The 13508-nt window shown below is 35.9% G+C and overlaps 1 protein-coding gene across 1 annotated transcript in view; it reads left to right on the plus strand.

Annotated features, from left to right (window-relative positions):
- The window catches only part of ARHGAP20 (Rho GTPase activating protein 20), a 320100-nt gene that overhangs the window by 267873 nt on the left and 38719 nt on the right, over nt 1-13508 (plus strand). The window contains exon 9 of the mRNA XM_053708537.1: nt 7530-7685. Within this exon, the coding sequence (XP_053564512.1) occupies nt 7530-7685 (156 nt within the window). The remainder of the gene's footprint in view (nt 1-7529; nt 7686-13508) is intronic.

Consider the following 13508-nt stretch of genomic DNA (forward strand, 5'->3'; position numbering starts at 1 on the left):
CCATATTTAGGGAATGTGTAACTTTGAACAATTGGCAAAATAAAATAATTTTGAACAATCTTTTTTTTTGAACTACAAAACTTGAAATAGACTTGGCATAAATGCATTTCCAAGGCAGATGTGCCGACTTCATGATTTCCAGTACACCAAAGACAAAAACAGTTTATGCTAAGCTAAATATAACACATAAATATTTAAACATGCCCCTAAGCAAAGAAAAATCATATGTGTGGAATCAAATAGGCAGACTTAATTGGAATCATAAACATTTCAGTGACAGAGATAATCCTGAAGGCAGCTAGCACATGCTTGTCATTATACATATTGCAATAAATAAGGAGCGGCCATTTTATCTGCATAGACATTTCTATAGGACGTTATTACCTGATCACATTTGCTTATAGGGGAATAATACTATCCGAGTAATTTAGAAAAAAAAAATATGTGTTTCATTTGATATATTTGACTGTGCGTTTTATATTTAAAATTAATACATTTAATGACATTTTGTTTAAAATAAAATATGGCAAAATATTTTAAAAGGACAGTAAAGTTAAAATTAAACTTTAATGTTTCAGATACAGCTGTTATTTAAAAAAACAACAACACTTTCTTATATACGTATATTATCAAATGCCCTTCATTCTTTAAGGTATCCTTTGTTGAAGAGCAGACCTAGTTAGGCTCAGGAGCAGCAATGCACTGCTGGGAGTCTATCCAGTGATTGGTAGCTGCACATATATGTCTTTTATGATTGGCTCACTAGATGTGTTAAGCTAGGTCCCAGTAGTATATTGCTGCTTCTTCAACAAACTATACCAAGAGATCAAAATAAATTTGGTAATATAAAAAAATTGGAAAGTTCTTTAAAATTGCATGCTCTGTCTGAATCGCTAAAGTGTCATTTTGACTTTACTGTCCCTTAAAAGACATCTTTTTATTTTTTTATTTAAATATTTATCAATGTTCCATATGTAGGTAAATTCCATATATTCAATATATCTGTGCATATTTTTAGGAGATGATAATGTTTCGATATGAAATCTAAATCAGCTTATGATGTTTATATTTAAACTGAATTTGCACTTTTATTATCAATATAAAAGAGCAGCATTTTAACACATTGAAAAACTTTGAGATAAAGCTGTTTACATTTAAATTTAAACTTAAAGGGACACTGAACCCAAATTTTTACTTTCGTGATTCAGATAGAGCATGTGATTTTAAGCAACTTTCTAATTTGCTCCTATTGTCAATTTTTCTTTTGGTTCAGATCCATGGAAAGAACTTGTTTATTGGTGGGTGAATGTATCCACCAATCAGCAAGAACAACCCAGGTTGTTCACCAAAAATGGGCCGGCATCTAAACTTACATTTTTGCATTTCAAATAAAGATACCAAGAGAATGAAGAAAATGTGATAATTGGAGGAAATTAGAAAGTTGCTTAAAATTGCATGCTCTATCTGAATCACAAAAGAAAAAAAATGGGTTCAGTGTCCCTTTAAAGGGACAGTTCGTTCAAAATGCAAATGCACATAGATGAATTACATCTTTGACTAGAAACATATTTCCAATATAAATGGCAAAAATGTTTCTAGTAAAATTCATCACCGTTTTAGTGTTCTCATTTTTCTCTTCACGTGCACCGGCATGTTAAATACTGCAGCTGCTCAGAGCACCAGTGGAGCTTGTATGATGTTGGCAATTAACAAATTGAGCTCTCTGAGCAAGTACTGTGTTTAAAATGCTGGTGCATATTTAAATACACTTTTGAAACAGCTATAGCTTTTATTAGAATCATTATTTGCTAATGTATGTATATTACAAAATGCTTCGATTAAAAAATGAAATGTATCCATGTGGATTCCAATTTTGACTAGAATGTCCCTTTTACTATTGTATCAGTTGTGTAATTCATTGGTAGATAGGTACTGCTGATTCCATAGCCGCCAATGAGTATTAGCAGAAAATACTTAACATCAGCAAATGCTGCGGTTTTATTTCCAATTTAAAGGGACATAAACCCAAAATTAATCTCATTATTTAGATAGAACATAAATTTTTAAACAACTTTTCAATTAACTTCTTTTATCTAATTTGCTAATTCTGTTGGTATTATTTGTTAAAAAGCATATCTAGATAGGCTGAGGAACTGGGAGCTAGCTACTGATTGGTGTCTGCTCATATATGCCTCTTGTGATTGGTTTACTGATGTGTTCTGCTAGCTCCCAGTAGTGCATTGCTGCCCCTTTAAGAAAGGATACCAAAAGAATAAAGCAAAATGTATATTAGAAGTTAGAAAAAATGTTTACAATTCTATGCTTTATCTAAATCATGAAAGAAAGATTTTGGGTTTCATGTCCCTTTAAATGTAAACCACTATTACTTCACATTTTTTAGACAATAAATAAATAAAGCAGAAACATATTCAAATCTTGTTTCTTCATATAATAAAACAATGTTTTGAGTACAATGCCCCTTTAACATTGCCTAGCACCACAAACTGTAAAATTAATTGAAGTTACATTTTAAATTACATTGGAGTAGACATAATTCTAGTTTACAGTGTCATACAATATATTTACTAAATCTCCCTAGTGTTTTATAGATAAGTTTTCAATAGCACTTTAATATGCTCTTTAGCTGTAATATAATCCATTTCCCCATGAAAGCAAGGGGTTTATTTATGTGAGCAATAAAAGTAAAGCCTACCAAAAATAAATAGATTAGATTACACTAAATACTTTTGTAAATCTGTGTCTCTTTGTCAATATTTTTGTTCCTGGTTTGTTACAAAAAGAGAAACAAGCTGTTTACAGTGATCTCGCTGATGATTACATACAGCTTGTAAGTAGTATATTTGTATCTGTTTAGAATGTTGTCAAGAAACAATATTCTATACATATGTGATCAAAGAGGGTGCAGCTTCAGAGAATATAGGAAAGATTAAAGGCTATAACAGATCTTCAAGGGACATGAAGTACAATTTTTTTTCTTTCATGATTCTGATAGCCGGCAGCCGGACAGATAGCTCAGCATGCTAAGGCACTGTGGCTGAGCTCTGTAGCAACCCAAGGGTTGCAGGTTCGATCCCCGGCGAGGTCCACTCAGCCTTTCATCCTTCGATAAAATGAGCAGCGCCTTGAGGCCCTTAGGGGTGATTAGCCGCGCTTTACAAGTACCCAATACAATACAATACAATAGAGAATATGATTTTAGACAGCTTTGCTATTTTCTTCTGTTAAAAAAATTGCATCTTTCTCTTGGTATCCATTGTTGAAAAGTATACCTAGGTATTTTAAGGAGCAGCACTGTGCTACTATGGGTGGCTGCACATATATGCCTCTTGTGATTGGCTCACTGGATGTGTTCAGCTAGCTCCCAGTTATTTATTCCTGCTCCTTCAACAAAGGATACAAAGAGAATGAAGCAAATTTGATAATAGAAGTAACTTGGAAAGTTGTTTGAAATTGTATACTTTAATTGAATCATTAAATTAAATTTAAAAAATGGGGTTTCATGTCTCTTCAAGAATGTATATTCTAACTTTATCAGAGGCCCTAGATACAAAAACCATTAGAGATAATCTAAATGGTAATTGTTAGAAATGTTATTGTATTGTTTTAATTCACTAATATTACAATTTGTACATTTGTCTCTACCAAAATTAAATTTAGACCCCCCACACGGAAAAAGAAGTAATTACTTTTTCAAATGAGGAGTCACATGAACCTCTAGATGACGTGAGCTAATTCCTTTAAGAATTTACATAAAGGCGTGGAGTAGCTACTAAAACTGTGTCTTAATCTCTGATAAAAATAAACATTCCTTTTTAATGATGGGTCAGATAAAGCTTGACCTATGTAGTTTCTATACTCACTAGACATACTGGGATCCATTTATAATGCTACAGTTACAGGTTTAGGAGCCACTTGCATTGCAGATTCACTCAATGTGCATGTGCAACCACAAGCTGCAGCAGTCTTAAAGGGACTCCAGAATTGTTATTGTTTAAAAAGATAGATAATCCCTTTACTACCAACTCCCCAGTATTGCATAACCAACACTGCTATATTAATACACTTTTTACCCCTGTAATTTCCTTATTTCTAAGCCTCAGCAGACACTGCCCCCTTATCTCTGTGCTTTTGACAGACATGCATTTTAGCCAATCGGTGCCGACTCTTAAATAATTCCACAGGAGTGAGCACAATGCTATCTATATGACACACATGAACTAACAGTGTCTAACTGTGAAAAACTGTCAAAATGCACTGAGATAAGAGGCAGTTCAATGGCTTAGAAATGAACATATACTCCTACCTAGGTTTAGGTTTCCACAAAGAATACCAAGAGAGCAAAGCAAATTTGATGATAAAAGTAAATTGGAAAGTTGTTTAAAATCATGCCCTATCTGAATCATGAAAGTTTCATTTTAACTAGACTGTCCCTTTAAGATTTGTCCTGGATGATTAACCAACCCTTTTCCTGGGCAGTTGCTTGCATGAGAACAGGGGGAGGGACTGGACAAGTAAATACTACAATTCTAATGTGGACAGCACATGTTGCCTAACTGAACATGGGTGGAATCTTGTGTGCCCTCTACTTTATAAATGCTGTCCAGTAGCTTTAGTGTAATTAACCTTTTAAAGCCGTTATGCCGTTCTATTCCATCATAATTACACTGGGCTTTAAAGCTGTTATGACGGAACAGAACGTCATAGCTAACGGCTGTCCTGAAGCCTTCTGTGCTTTCTGGATTTGATCGCGGTCTGGATTGCGTTCCTAGGGTTGTAGGGACGCCCCCCCAGACGCGATCCAATAATTTAAATCTCGCGATCCAATAATTGAAATCTTGCGATCGTGCATTTGTCTACATCGGAACAGTTGTTCCGATGTAGGCACTTTAGCCCTGACACGAAAGGGTTAATTAAACTGCGCCCCTGGCAAAAATAAATCAACACAGTTTCTCTCATTTGAGAGAGGTGAGTTCCTCCTGTAACTTTCAGGAGATTGCTATTGCTTTGTTGATTAACTGATAGATCCACTAGATATTTTGCCTTTTTAATAGACAGGAGGAATATGCCATCTGTACTGGTAAATGCAACTTTCAGTTTTGACTATTATCCTATTTTAAAAATCCATGCTGAATAAATCCTCTGCATAGTCCACTTGCTCATTTAGGCTTTTTGTTATTATCATTGCTTTTTAACGTCCCTGGTGAACAGTTTTGAAACAGTTAAAAAATTAGTGTGGGGTGATTTGTTTCCCAATAGGTTGTTGCTTACAGAACTTTTGATGGACATTATATTTACTATGTTGTGTGATGGTAAACATTTTCATGAATAGGTAAATCTAAAGTAGAGTTTAAATGGTTTTGAGTCAATCAGTCTCTTAAAAATTTCACTTGTTACTGTAAATTCAGGTCTGACCTTGTGATTTCATATTGGATGACAGTAAGAGAAAGTATTTCTTGAGTGAGTAATAGTGGTGAGATCTCAGTGTAATTAACTTGGTGAGGTTTCTGCTAGAGAATTCAATTTTACAAAAACGTTTTCAAACATAAAAAGCTGGAATGTGAATATTTATCAGGAAAATATAGAAGGATATAAAGACAACCAGGATAGAACAAATATCCGTACAATAGGAAGCATTCTTCCAATAAACCTGTAAGAAAAAATCCTTACATTAATGAGCATACCATTATTAATCAGCTTTAATCAAATAATGTTAAAAAAAAAAGGTAAGAATGTGTGCTAGATTACAAGTTGCACTCTAACTGCTGCACGCAAGCAACATCGTCTTTTTGTGCGGAATGAAAATAGAGCTTGTATTACAAGTTGAAAGTAAACGTGATCGTATTTTAAGCTTGTCGGGTTAGCGTGACTGAAAACCTTGCATAGAGGGTAGTGCGTTTTAAAAAGTTGCCTTTAACAGAACATAAATACATTCAAAATTACAGTTACACTCATATAAACACTATCTGATAAAAAATTATTTATATAAATATATATATATATATATATATAAAAAAAGTTAGAAGGGCTCAAGGGTATATGGTCTATGACAAGGTGTTTGACTGCAAAGAGCTATATTGTATACATCTGTATATGTATTTGTGTTTAACTGTATATTTACTGTATGTATTTAACATTCCAATGTTATTTTTATTGTAAATTATTTCTATATTTATCTGTATATATCTATACCTGTATATCTATTTGTATAGGTATAGATATCTATAAGTTATATATAGAACTATATATTTAATAAAAAAAAAAAAATATTTTTCCTATGTGAAAAACATAGGAATGTAAAATATGCGTAACTCGATTAATTATTTTAATTTTTATTATTAAATATTTATTTCTATATACCGTATATATCTGATAATGTAAATGTAAAATAGATATCTATACCTATATATCTATAAGAATTGTATTTACTATAACTCCTGTCGGGTTAGCCGGAGTGATATGTTAGTTTTTTTCTTCTGCGCTCTCTATTGAAGTCTATTGGAATAGATAACGTAATTGCGATATTGCAAAGTCCTTTTGTTAGCGGCCGTCTGGTTTTGCTTGAACTCCAACATTTTACTTTCAACTTATAATACACTTGCTACTTGATGCGCACAAAAAACTTATTTTTATAGAAGTTTACGCTCAAGCGAAAGTGCTAAATAGCTCTCTACTTGTAATCTAACCCTTTATGCTTTTACAAACTTGCATTTATTGAGTGTATAAGGGGCCCTCAATAAATTTAAATTACACCCCGAGTAGGAGGTAGTAGAGAATAATAATACAATGTTAATTTTCAATTGTTCTGTCTACGTATTGGGATCTGGTATACAGACAAAAATAAGATAAGAAATCATTTATGGGTACAGAAAGTGATAACATAAGGAGATCTGATTTCCCTGCAAGCTCAACGCATTTTGATTGGTTTTGTTTATGAAATAGCTGTTTTTGTTAGTTGACACCACAACCCGAGAGGCAGTTTGAGCAAAACATGGTCAGGTTTGAAGCCTTGTTTGTGCAATTTGGATGGGATTTTTGGACTCTAAAAGACAATGTTTTAGCAGAAACTTGGACTAAATAGAGAGAAAAAAAAGTGGACAGTGGGACTCACACGGCTACAAAAATCCTATATATCACGGGACAATTTGGAGTTTGATGTGTTAGAATCACCAAAAAAGTTTTTTGTTTTTTTTAAATGTATGTATACTTTTTGTTGCTAATTGTTCTACCAACATCCTGCTGCCTACATGTGTTTAGTAAAATAATGAATATCTCCTGTACGAAGCTGTTATAGTGGTTGGATGTTTGCACCTGTCTAGCTGAGTTCTGCTCACAAAGTTCATTTGAATATTCAGCAAACTCATAGTGTTCTTGTGTTTTTTATTACTATTTTAACACAGTGAAACGTATTTATCCAGTTAGAATATAGTGGTGCTGTTGGCACAAATGTATCAGACATATTTCCTCATGTGAGATACATCACATTTGTAATGTTTGAATATCTCCAATAGGGCATGAATACCCGTATGGGATAAAAATGAGCCACATCCGTGATGCAGTACCTGTCAACACAGAGGGGCTCTTCCTAATGGAGCAGCTGCCTCGAGAGATGCAGTGTCAGTTCATACTGAAGCCAAGTCGTCTGGCCGTTTGCCACCACCTCTCTGGTAAGTGATCTGCTTTACAGAAGGTCCATTCAGCCTGAGATGTTAAACCTAACAAGTATGTTATTACAGAAAACTGACATAATGAAAGGGTAGAGACGTACATTCCAAATGCCTGAGGTATTTTCTTAGAATTTACAGCCTGTTTACACATTTTCAGGAAACTGTTCTGCAAGAAGTTTCCTAGTACCACAACAAGATATATATATTTTTTTTTTATTTTTTTTTAAAGGGGCATAATATATGTTTACAGCAAAATAAGTTGCTGAGGATCATGTTTGTGCTAATCTGGTTACACATATGAATTGCTTAAAGGGACTTTTTCCTGTTGTATCCCCATCTATACTGAACATTTCAATTCTTAAGTACTGGTTAAAGAAAAGCTATGAAAACAAGAAGGTTAAAAAAAAAACATGCTCCCACTGGGGTGTTGAACGGAGAGGTACTAGCTTTGCATCTGTTACGAAACCAATTTTACAGTACACTGAACTTTACACTGTAAATATGTTCCATGTACATGTTTAACTGAAACAGCATACAGACTGTAAATTATATACTAATTAATATGTATATTAATATTTTTAAAAGCTTTAATATATTCTTCATTACAGCTAATGTTCCTGGTTTAAATAAAATTGCATATTACGTTCTTTTTTACTGCCATTAATCCAGTTGTTCTCGGGTAGAGTTAAAGGGACATTTATGTAATTTTTATGTCCACATCAATAATCAATCAATGAACTATAAAAAGTCCATATAGGAAATAAACATTTTAAAAGCATTTAAACTGTCATTTTCTTAGCAAAGTGTGCAATGTTTTGCAGTCCTGCAACTAAACCCCTAAAAACCTCTTGCATTATTTATCTTATCTCTTCTGTTGTGAACAGTTATGGAAAGATATACTTTAGCTTCTGCACATATATAAAGTCATCAGTGTACAGCTAAATTTCACAGAATGTAGCCCAGCCTCTCTCTGATTACAATTTTCAGATTCAAATTACAGGAAAAGCAGGCAAAATAAATATTGGAAGGACATTGCAAAGCTGATTTTCTATACACAATTACTTTTTATGGGGAATTAACGTATAAATCAAATGTCCCTTTAAAGGGACATGAAACCCAAAATGTTTCTTTTGTGATTTAGATAAAGCATACCATTTTTAAAAAGTTTCAATACTTCTAATATAACATGTGCGTTGTTCTCATGGTATTTTTTTTTTTTCAAGAGGTACCTATTTGGGTAACGTGCACATGTTTGGAGCACTACGTGGCTGGAACAAAATGCTGCCCTCTAGTGCTCTTGCAAATGTATAACATTATTTCAAAACTACTGCCATACAGGGCGGCAGAAACGTGAGTGCTCCTGAGCTTATTTTAATGCTTTTTAACAGTAGATATTAAAAGAATTTTAAAAAAAAGTGATAATAGAAAGAATTGTGGGTTTCATGTCCCTTTAAAAGATGTCTTTTGTTTACCAAATATGTCAAATACAATATGATCCTTGTAACGACGTATGGTGACCGAAAATGAGCTTAAGGTCAACATAAATGAAGCCGTTACAGACACAGGACTACTCTATAAGCTGCAGGTAGATAAGTAGATGGGGCTGCATAAATATCACTGGCCTTAGGATGGACAGAAAAAAGCTAATGGAAAAACATCTTTGCTTATATTACTGTCACCCATCATCTTACCTTGTCAAGAGTGACATATGAGACCCATGATCATTAACAGGATTAATATACCACCATTTTCTGGTTTAGATATTTGAGAACTTTTGATGGAGAATCTTGAGAAAATCATTCCAGTGTATTATATTCTGGTTTTATACTGTAAATGAAAAACATAACAATACAAATAAAGACCAAACCGCAAAAAAGTTCTAAAATCACAAAACTGTATATGTACCTTCCTTTATCATGGCAAGTAATATATATATTTTTATAATTTTACTGGAAAACAAAACAAGCATTCAAAACACACACATTATATACAACCCACCTCTCTCTCCATATTTTATTTATTTATAATGTATTTAATATTTAAACATTTTAAATCCTTTTCCGTGATTACTTTTAAGACAAACTGAGTATTTTATTCAGAATATAGTAAATATATCATCAATAAAATAGTTTTGAAGAGAGCTGCAGACACAGGAAGAAATGCAATAAAATGGTGAGTAGTAAGCATTATGTTGAAGCTGTGTACAGTAGCTTAATGTTCTTTTAAATTATACAGAAGAACTGGTCATTTGTAAAGGGACATGAAACCCACATTTCCTTCCATAAGGCAGAGAGAGTCCACAACTTAATTCCTTATTGATGGGAAATACAACACCTGGCCACCAGGAGGAGGCAAAGACACCCCAGCCATTCTTTGCCTTTTGTCACTATAGGAGAACTGTCAGAAGATTTGGATAGTCCTGTAATGGGTATGTTCCCTTTAAGAAAGGACTGGAGTTTTAAGTAATCATGTCAACCTCTAAGTGAGAGTATTGAAGAAAGTTAGAGTCTGGAGATGCAGGGAAAGTTGTTCTGCAAACCCATCCAGACTGTCGCTAACAACTCCTGAGCAATCAGTGTTGATCAGTTTCTCTGCTTTCTGTTACACACTCAAGTCCATGTCAGAAGCGCTGCTGCAAGACTGTCACACTTGAGAGGGAGTGGCTGTTCCACAGCATGGATCCTGGAGGGTAAGACCGTTTTTTTTTATATATGCACTTTAAAATGCTGTACAGGGTCACAACATGGCTCCTTTATACCTCAATAGGATCAAGGGTTAATATCTCCTTCAGGGAGATTATTTGAACAGCTTGGGGCTGCTTAATGTAAGAGTTTCTTGGGCTTATAGACTGTGTGTTTTTGGGCTTGGAACAAACAGGTTTCACTTTCGATCCCTAAATTAGACAGGGTTTATGAAGATAGGAAGGTCCCTCTGACTTTTCCTGTGCCAGTTAAAGGGACATGCCACCCACATTTTTTCTTTTATGATTTAGAAAGAGAATGCAATTTTAAACATCTTTCTAATTAACTTATATTATCTAATTTGTTTTATTCTCTTGATATTCTTTGATGAAAAGCATATCTAGATATGCTCACTAGCTGCTGATTGGTTGCTGCACATAGAAGCATCGTGTGATTGGCTCACCATGTGCATTGCTTTTTCTTCAAATAAGGATATTTAAAAAATGAAGCAAAATAAATTATGGAAGTAAATTGTAATGTTGTTTAAATTTCTATTCTCTATCTGAATCATGAAAGAAAGATTTTGGGTTTAGTGGCCCTTTAAGATGGCAAATATTATTAGTAATGAATGGGAAAGAGTAGGAACTTCTTTTTCCCCCTCGTCTACTTTTAAAAAATTATTCCCGGTCCCTGACTCTCAATTAAATTTGTGGGGCTCGCTCCCGAGATGGCTCTGTCCAGATCATCTGTCTCAATGCACATGCTTCTTGAGACCGTCCTGGGAGACTCTGTCTACGGACACAAGCCTTTCCAGCTGGGGAGCCGTTTGGGGTGCCAAGAAGGCACAATGTCTGTGGAGTCAGGAGGAGTCCTCCCTTCCGATCAATATTTTGGAACTCCGGGCAATCTTCAATGCCTTGAAGGCTTGGCCCCTTCTGGGTTCGTCCCAGTTTATCAGATTCCAATCAGACAATATAACCTTGGTTGCCTACATCAACCATCAGGGGGGAACGAGAAGTTCCTTGGTGATGAGAGAAATATCTCAGATACTGTAGTGGGCAGAGACTCACAGATGTACGCTGTCAGCGATCCACATTCTGGGTGTGGACAACTAGGAAGCGGACTTCCTCAGCAGGCAATTTTTTCACCCAGGGGAATGGTCTCTTCACCCTGAGGTGTTTGCAGAGATATGCAGAGCGTGGGGAACACCGGATATAGATCTCATGGCATTCCGCCTCAATACCAAACTACCCAGGTACGTGTCGAGGTCGAGGGATCCTCAGGCGGAACTGATAGATGCCCTATCAGTACCATGGAGGTTCAGACTCATATATATTTAACCTCTATTACCGCTTCTCCCTCGTGTGGTGGCTCGCATCAAGCATTAGCGAGCACCAGTGATTCTGATTGCTCCGTCGTGGCCGCGAAGGACATGGTTTGCAGATCTGGTGGGGATGTCCTCATCTCCTCAGTGGAGGTTACCTTGTTGCAAAAAACTGCTGATACAGGGTCCCTTCGTTCATCAAAATCTAGATTCTCTGAGGCTGACTGCGTGGAGATTGAATGCTTAGTCTTAGCCAAGAGAGGATTTTCTGAGAGTGTTATCAACACTCTGGTTCAAGCTCGTAAGCCAGTTACTTGTCGTATTTACCATAAAGTGTGGAGGACTTACTTGTACTGGTGTGAAGAGCGTGGCTTTTCCTGGCATAAGGTTAAGGTTGCCAGAATTTTAGCTTTTCTCCAGGATGGACTGGAGAAGGGTTTATCTGCTAGTTCCCTAAAGGGACAGATATCGGCCCTGTCGATGTTACTGCACAAAAGATTGGCCGAGCTTCCGGAAGTGCTGTCCTTTGTTAAGGCTCTGGCTAGGATCAGACCTGTGCTTATATCTGGGGTTCTGCCTTGGAGTCTCAATCTTGTTCTTAGTTTTTTTGCAGCAGGCTCTTTTTGAGCTTATGCATACTGTTGACATAAAAATGTTATCTTGGAAGGTTCTTTTTTTGTTGGCTATTGCCTCTGCACAAAGTTTCTGAGATTTCTGCTTTGCAATGTGACCCCCCTTATCTGATTTTTCATGCTGATAAGGCGGTTTTACGCACTAAACTAGGGCTCCTCCCTAAGGTGGTGTTGAATCATAACATTAATCAAGAAATTGTTTTTCCTTCCTTTTGTCCTTATCCTTCTTCAGCAAAGGAACGTTTGCTTCACAATCTAGATGCAGTTCATACCTTGAAGTTCTATCTTCAGGTTACTAAGGAATTCAGACAATTTTCCTCTTTGTTTGTCTTCTATACAGGGAAGCGTAAGGGGCAGAAGGCTACTATGACTTCCCTATCTTTCTGGTTGAGGAGTGTCATCCGCTTAGCTTATGAGACAGCGGGACGACAGCCTCCTGAGAGGATAATGGCTCATTCCTCTAGAGCAGTGGCTTCCTCTTAGGCTTTTAAGAACGAAACCTCAATGGATCAGATTTGTAAGGCGGCTTACCTGGTCCTCCTTACACACGTTTTCTAAATTTTACAAGTTTGATGTGTTTGCTTCGGCTGAAGTTTTGCAGGCTGTGGTGCCCTCAGAATAGGGTCCACCTCTTTTTTTCTGTTCCCTCCCGTTATTCATTCAGTGTCCTCTGTAGCTTGGGTATAGTTTTCCCAACAGTAAGGAATGAAGTCATGGACTCTCCCTGCCTTATGGAAGGAAAACATAATTTATGCTTACCAGATAAATTTCTTTCCTTCCTGGCAGGGAGAGTCCAAGACCCTGCCCGTAATTTATGTTTTTGATAGGCGGCTCCCTTTTTATATTATTTCTTCTTGCACCTTTAATACCCTGATGTTTCTCCTACTTTTCCTTGTTCCCTCGGCAGAATGACTGGGGGATAGGGGAAGTGGGAGGGATTTTTAAGTCTTTGTCTGGGGTGTCTTTGCCTCCTCCTGGTGGCCAGGTGTTGTATTTCCCAACAGTAAGGAATCTCCCTGCCAGAAAGGAAAGGCATTTATCTGTAAGCATAAATTATGTTTTTTTCTTTAATGATTCAGATAGAACATGCCATTTTAAATAACTTTCCCATTTATGCTGCTGATTGGTGGCTGCACATATATGCCTCTTGTCATTCGCTCCCAGTAGTGCATTGCTGCTCCTTCAG

This window comes from Bombina bombina, chromosome 3 (genome assembly GCF_027579735.1).
Source record: "Bombina bombina isolate aBomBom1 chromosome 3, aBomBom1.pri, whole genome shotgun sequence".
Classification (NCBI taxonomy): Eukaryota; Metazoa; Chordata; class Amphibia; order Anura; family Bombinatoridae; genus Bombina; species Bombina bombina.